This window comes from Phyllopteryx taeniolatus, chromosome 1, assembly GCF_024500385.1.
Source record: "Phyllopteryx taeniolatus isolate TA_2022b chromosome 1, UOR_Ptae_1.2, whole genome shotgun sequence".
NCBI lineage: Eukaryota > Metazoa > Chordata > Actinopteri > Syngnathiformes > Syngnathidae > Phyllopteryx > Phyllopteryx taeniolatus.
The window spans coordinates 30,996,377-31,003,504 of NC_084502.1; the positions used below are offsets into that span (position 1 = coordinate 30,996,377).

The following is a 7,128-nucleotide window of genomic DNA, read 5'->3' on the forward strand; positions in this document are numbered from 1 at the left end:
ATCGCCACTCGCACCGACGATGGACCTGCTCCCGGCCCAGGAGGCGTCGCGCATCTACCACACCAACTATGTGAGGAATTCCCGGGCCATTGGCGTCCTCTGGGCCGTGTTCACCGTGTGTCTGGCCATCATCGCGGTGGTGGTGTTCATCCAACCCTTCTGGATCGGCGACAGCGTCGACACACCGCAGGCGGGCTACTTCGGCCTTTTCCACTACTGCATCGGCAACGCGCTCAACTCGGAGCTCACCTGCAAGGGCAGCTTGCTGGATTTTGGCTCCATCCCATCACCGGCCTTCCGTGCCGCCATGTTCTTCGTGGCCACGTCCATGATGCTGGTGGTGGGCACCACGGTCTGCTTCAGCCTCTTCTTCTTCTGCAACGCCGGCAGCGTCTACAAGATTTGCGCCTGGATGCAGCTGGCCTCTGGTAAGGTATCAAGAAAAAAAATACTGAAATAAAATCATGACTTCCAGGTTCTTTGTCTTGTTATGCTCCTGCAATATGGCGACAGGTTCTGGGTGTACTCTACTTCTCGCACAAAGGGCAGTCAGCTGGGATAGGCTCCAGCTCACCCATGACCCAATGAGAAGAAGCAGTAGAGACTGTACTGGTCGCTAGTAAAGCTTACGGCACATATAGACGAACAATGGACTGGTCTCTGGCCAATCACAGGGAATGTCAGAGACAAGTGCATCATTTCCATTTAAAACACGTACCACCATGTATACACAAGTAGAGTATATTTGTACCATGTATATCTGTGTATTCTGTACTTGGAATCATTTTTCCGGTTTTAAGTCATTGCAACAAGCCTCTGAGGTGAAGTACACTGACAACATTATGAAGCCTTTGGTGATGAAACGGAGGCTGGGCGTGTTTTCATGCTGGCCTCGAGTTGCAAGCGAGCTTTTGTGCGGCTTTGTGCGTCTGGTTTCAGTGCGCACACTTTGACACCTCTGGTGGGGCTTTAGTTACATGTCAGTCACCAGATCAGGTGTGGCTTCAACTGCGCATTTGCACCTTCAACAATACCAGGATGCCAAGACAGGAAGCAACCCTCACACAGTAAAGTGCAAAAATGGGATTTTAATCACTGTAACAATGGGAAGAAGGCTATTTAAAGCACTGCTTTAATCCTGTGAATATTCCATAGTTTTGGATTTAAAAACGACTACAGGAAAAATTCCCTCCAAAATAGACTCAGTAGTTATTTTAGGCTTGTTTTCTGATGACATATTTGATTTTACAACAGATTTTGACCTGCCCTCCTTTAGGTCGAAACCTGCGCAAGCCTGCTGACATCAGCAACAGAAGACGGGGACATTTCCTTATTCAACTAATACTGTATGTGTTCTGTAGTCTGTATTTCTTTAAGGCAATAACGAGTGAAAATAGTGAGGTTAGATACATTTGATACAAGCGGCCGAAATGAGTTTCCTCCGCAGGGTGTCCGAGCTCTCCCTTAGAGATAGGGTGAGAAGCTCGGTCATCCGGGAGGATCTCAGAGTAGAGCCGCTGCTCCTCCACATCGAGAGGAGCCAGATGAGGTGGCTGGGGCATCTGATTCGGATGCCTGCCGGACGCCTCCCCGGTGAGTTGTTCCGGGAACGTCCCACCGGGAGGAGACCCCGGGGACGACCCAGGACACGCTGGAGAGACTACGTCTCTCGGCTGGCCTGTGAATGCCTCGGGATCCCCCCGGAAGAGCTGGATGAAGTGTCTGGGGAGAGGGAAGTCTGGGCATCCCTGCTAAAGCAACTGCCCCCGCGACCCGACCTCGGCTAAGCGGTAGAAAATGGATGGATGGATGGATAGATACATTGGATGGCTAGAACCTTGTTGGGCACGGCTGGCGCCCAGCGCCACGTTTGTACCGTTTTCATTAATGGCAGCGTAAAATAATTATCTATTTTTTTAGCATATTAAATTAGTGATTGAACATAATGTTTGGGAAATGACTGCCAGTTTCATATATTGAACAAAAAAAAATACATAGACAACTTGTTAGTGAAATATAGGCCATCTGGATGCTATGGGTCCTTTAGTTTTTTCAATTGATCAGACATTTCTTGAAACCCTCCATTGTTTTCTGTAAATTATAAACACAAAAACCAATGTTCAAACCACTATCACAAAACAGCACTCTTCCTGCGAAACAAAACATCCATCCAGCCATTTTCTGAACCGCTCAAGCAATTGCCTCAAAACAGGTCCTGAGTCAATCAAAATTAAAAACACCACTGAGCAGTCATTAAACACGACATAGACAAAAGAGAAAACACGATGATCAGATCATAATTCTGGAGAATAATCTTTATTGTTCACGGTAGAACTGCATTTTACAAAATGAAACAAAAATCCTGTTTTAGCACTTGTTATAAAAATATTTTCAAAATTGTCAAAGCGTGGACAAAAACATGGTCGATGATAGGTGTCCATAATTAATCTGAAATACTGTATGTAATTGTTCTTTGTCTTATACCCCCTCTCTTTCCACTTCCTGCTCAACCACACCTTAGTCTTACTTAGCCTCTATCACTCTGATTGTCTCTATGCAGTGAAACTTTAACAACCGGTGCCCACTGAACTGGATTATATTGGTTTCTTCACGTCATTCGCCATTAGTGTGATCAGCTTTGAATTGCTGTGTTTATGTTGCGAGACCTGTGCTTAACATTATGAAATACAAGTGCATCAGAGTGCAAAACATGTTTTAGTTAGTTGGTGAAAATGTTTGCAAGTTGTGTCTAACTAGGTGAAAAGCGCTTAAGGTTGTACCAAAAAGTGACCAATCCAATAAGTGGTTTGAGTGCACTGAGAATTTTATTTAGACAACTGTGCCATAAACAGTACAAACGGCAAGACCTCTCGTTGTGGAAAAAAACTGCTCGCTCTAATACAGAGAACATCTGAGCCAAATGGTTTTACTCTTCTTCACAGCCATTTTGATGGTGATGGGCTGCATGATTTATCCCGACGGCTGGGACGCCCCCGAGGTGAAGAGGATGTGCGGCCAGGGGACGGACAAGTACAGCTTGGGGAACTGCACGGTGCGCTGGGCTTACATCTTGGCCATCATCAGCATTCTGGACGCTCTCCTGCTGGCATTTCTCTCCTTTACGTTGGGCAACCGGCAGGACAAACTGCTGCCGGAAGACTTTGAGCTGGAGGGCGCAGGTAGGCATGCGTGTCTCAACAGAGGAGGGGCACATTGGAAGGGGCCAAGAGACCCTTTTCACTGTTCAGTTGCTAATCAACTTCCAGAATGCACCGCAATGTTTTTAAACACCAACTCAGTCATGCAGAATTGAATCACCAGGCTGTCCAGTTACACTTATGTGCAGATCTCTGCGTATGGCATGCAACCAAAAACAAATATCCCTACGTTGCTGATACACTGATTCCAATTTTTTTTTTATAATTGTCTCTATAACAGAATTATGCAGATTTTCATGCCCCACAGCCACATCAAGCAAAAAAAATTACGTTAAAACGTGTGCACAGCAAAGGATTTGCAACCACATATCAATAAGTTAAAGTTTATGTTTCAGTTTAATTTATGTTCATTTGTCCCATTACTTTTGGTCCCTTAAAAGGTGGGAGGCATATCTACAAACTGTTGTAATTCCTACACAGTTCACCTGATATGGAAGTAAATAGTCTCAAATTAAAGCTGAACGTCTGAAGTTAAATCACATCTTGTTTGTTTCCTTTCAAATCCACTGTGGTGGTGTTTCGAGAAAAAAAGATATATTGAAGATATAAGAATATTTATGGACCTGAGTGTATATCTATCCATTCTCTTCGTCTTATCCAGAGTCAGGTCGCGGGGACAACAGCTTTAGCAGGGAAGCCCTCTCCACAGCCACTTTGTCCAGCTCTTCCGGGGGAATCCTGAGGCGTTCCCAGGTCAGTCGGGAGACAGTCTCTCCAGCGTGTCCTGGGTCCTTCCCAGGGTCTCATCCCTGGGGTTTCCTCCCAGTGGAACATGCCTGCAACACCTCACCGGGGAGGCATCTAGGAGGCATCCTAACCAGATGTCCGAGCCACCTCATCTGGTTCCTGTCAATGTGGAGGAGCAATGGCTAGACTCTGAGCCCCTCTCGGATGACCAAGCTTCTCACCCGGTCTCTAAGGGAGAGCCCGGACACCGTGTGGAGGAAACTTTAGGCCACTTGTATCCGCGATCTTGTTCTTTTGGTCACAACCCACAGCTCGTGACCATAGGTGAGGGTGGGAACATAGATTGCTTGGTACATTGGGAACTTAAAGAGTCTGCATCATTGCAGACACTGCACCAAGATGCCTGTTGATCTCCTGAGCCACTCTTCCCTCACTCATGAACAAGACCCCAAAATACTTGAATTCCTTCACTTCGGGCAGAATATTATCCTCGACCCAGAGAAAGTACTCAACCCTTTCCCGACTAAGGACCATGGCCTCTGATTTGGATGTGCTGATTCTCATCCCAACGGCTTCACACTTGGCTGTGTACCGCGTCAGTGAGAGTTGGAGATTGCGGCTTGATGGAGCCAACAGAACCGCATCATCTGCAAAAAGCAGAGATGCAATGCTGAGGCCACCAAACTGGAACCCTTTAACGCTTTGGCTGTACCGAGAAATTATGTCCATGAAGGGTATGAAGACAATCAGGAGTAGCCTTGGTGGTCTTACCCTAACTGGAAACGAAAATAACTTACTGCTGGCATTGCGGACGAGATTCTGACAACGGTCGTACAGGGAACGAACAGCTCGTATTAGGAGTCCAGTACCTCATACTCCCTTCTTAAAAAGGGGGACCACCACCCCAGTCTGCCAATCCAGAGGCACTGTGTCGATGTCCACGCATTGTTGCAGAGGTGTGTCAACCAGTACAGCCCCACAACATCCAGAGCCTTCAGGAACTCAGAGCGAATCTCATCCACCCTCGGGGCCCGTCCACCAAGTTTTTAACCACCTGGGTGACTTCAACCCCAAAGATAGGAAAGCCCAACTCAGAGTCCCGAGACTCTGCTTCCTAATAGGAAGGCGCCTCAGTGGAATTGAGGTCTTAGAAGTATTAGACCCACTGACTCACAACATCCAGCGATGAGGTCAGCAGTGACCCATCTCCACTATACACAGTTTTAATGGTGCACTCCTTCCCCGTCCTGAGATGCCAGATGGTGGACCAAAATTTCCTTGAAGCTGTCCGAAAGTCGTTCTCCAGGACCTCACTGAACTCCTCCCGTGCCTGAGTTTTTGCCTCACCGACCACCAAAGCTTCATTCTGCTTGGCCTGCTGGTACCCATCAGCTGCCTGCAGAGAAAAAAAATCACTAAAAAAATGCTGAGACAATGATTGAATTTGTTTCGCAGAAAAAGCGTTCCTAATTCTGATACATGTTCTTTATTTCTTCGCAGAAAACCCTTGATGAACAGGCCAAAAAGGCTCAATAGGACCCCTTCTTCCGCTTGACATCATCCATTACCACTGGTGAGCACCAACGGGTTCAGGGATTTCTGTAACAACAGTCACCGACAACCTTACGGCCACAACTCAGGTCGGCCGCCTTAACAATGGAGGTGCGGAACGTGGTCCACTCGTACTCAATGTCCCCCGCCTGCCCTGGGACTTGGGTGAAGTTTTGCCGGAAGTAGGAGGATTCTGACAGACATTCCCAGCAGTCCCTCACAATACATTTGGGTCTGCCAGGTCAAGTCCTGGTGCCAAGTGCACTAATGGACACCCTTATGCCTGAACATGGAGTTTGTTATGGATAATCCGTGACAAGCACAGAACTCCAATAACAGAATACTGTTCGGGTTCTGGTTGGTTCATCCCGATCAAGCCCCTCCAGGTCTTACGGTAATTGAGCATTGAAGTCCTCCAGGAAGAGGAGGGAGTCCCCACGAGGGGTGCTTTCCAGCACTCCCTCCAAGCACACCAAAAATGGAGGATACTCTGAGCTGCTCAGGACCTAAAGGCGGAGGGAGGCTACCCTCTCATTCACCAGGGTAAACCCCAACGTACAGGCACCGAGCCGAGGGGCAATAACTATGCCCACACCTGCTCGGTGTCAGTCTCCGTGGGCAACTCCACAGTGGAATAGATTCCAACTCCTCTCAAGAGCCCAAGCTGTATGTCAAGGTGAGCCTGACTATATTTAGTCAGAACTTCTCGACCTCGGACCCAGCACCTTCCCTGCCAGAGAGGTGACATTCCACGTTTCAAGAGTCAGCTTCTGTAGTTGGGGGTTGGACCGTCAAAAGCCCTCACCTTCGGCCGCCACCCGGCTTTCTACACAACCGACCCCCTTGGCCCCTCCCAAACGTGGCGAGCCCATGAGAAGCTCACTGCATATATATAGTTTTTCATTTTTCATTAATTCTATCTAATGTAATTGTAATGAACTGATTATTTGAAGGCCACCTTCCATCAACATTCTTTCCCCCCCCCCTACTGTTTTATGCATAACATACTGTAGGTCAAAAGGAGTCTGTGACTTGGTTTAAGTTTGACATCTATGCAGTGTCGATTCTATGCAAAAGACGATAAAAGACGACCCCACATCAAATGATCCAAACACGAGGTCTCTCTGAACGTTTGGCGGCCGAGATATTGTCCAAGGTCAATCAAAGCGAAGCTGCTTTTTGCATATTGAAAATCTGATGAGCGCTCCGATCAGAGCAAAGCCAATTTACTTGTCGCATTTTAATGAGTGACATTTGGCTGTCTCAACTGCGAGGAGGGAAAAGACCAACAAGAATTGCTTGAAAAGGAACATTCGGCGCAGTTTCAACCCAAATTATCTGGCAACCCCGATAAAAAGACAACGAAGGTTATTAAAAAATAAAACGGAAATTTTGAAGGGGGCTTTTGATAAAATCAAGAAAAGTGTCATGTCGATATTTAATGTAATTAGAGCTCATTTGTCTCTTTGGGTAAAAAGTTGTTAAAATGGGTATATAATTTGTAATTTTTAGGTTGGCCAAATACCATATACCCACTACTGATGGGAAATTGTAATTTCCTAGGTATGTTGCATGTAGTGTTCAATGTCAACACTTGCAGAGATTCATAGATTTGCATATTCATGTTTTTTTTTTTACATCATCAACTCATTGATCATTATTGTGAGAAAAA

At 46.6% G+C, this 7,128-nt stretch overlaps 1 protein-coding gene across 1 annotated transcript; it reads left to right on the forward strand.

Annotated features, from left to right (window-relative positions):
- The first annotated feature begins 19 nt into the window (after nt 1–19).
- On the forward strand, nt 20–5,351 carry lhfpl5b (LHFPL tetraspan subfamily member 5b). The gene is made up of 2 exons (XM_061788589.1): nt 20–428; nt 2,943–5,351. The coding sequence occupies exons 1-2, from the start codon at nt 20–22 to the stop codon at nt 3,311–3,313; spliced, it is 780 nt and encodes a 259-aa protein (XP_061644573.1). The 3' UTR covers nt 3,314–5,351.
- The last annotated feature ends 1,777 nt before the right edge of the window (nt 5,352–7,128 follow it).

Coding starts and splice junctions, on each gene's coding strand:
- lhfpl5b (XM_061788589.1), top strand. CDS start 20: ATGGACCTGCTCCCGGCCCAGGAGGCGTCGCGCATCTACCACACCAAC. Junction 429..2,942: donor CTGGATGCAGCTGGCCTCTG/GTAAGGTATCAA, acceptor TCTTCTTCACAG/CCATTTTGATGGTGATGGGC.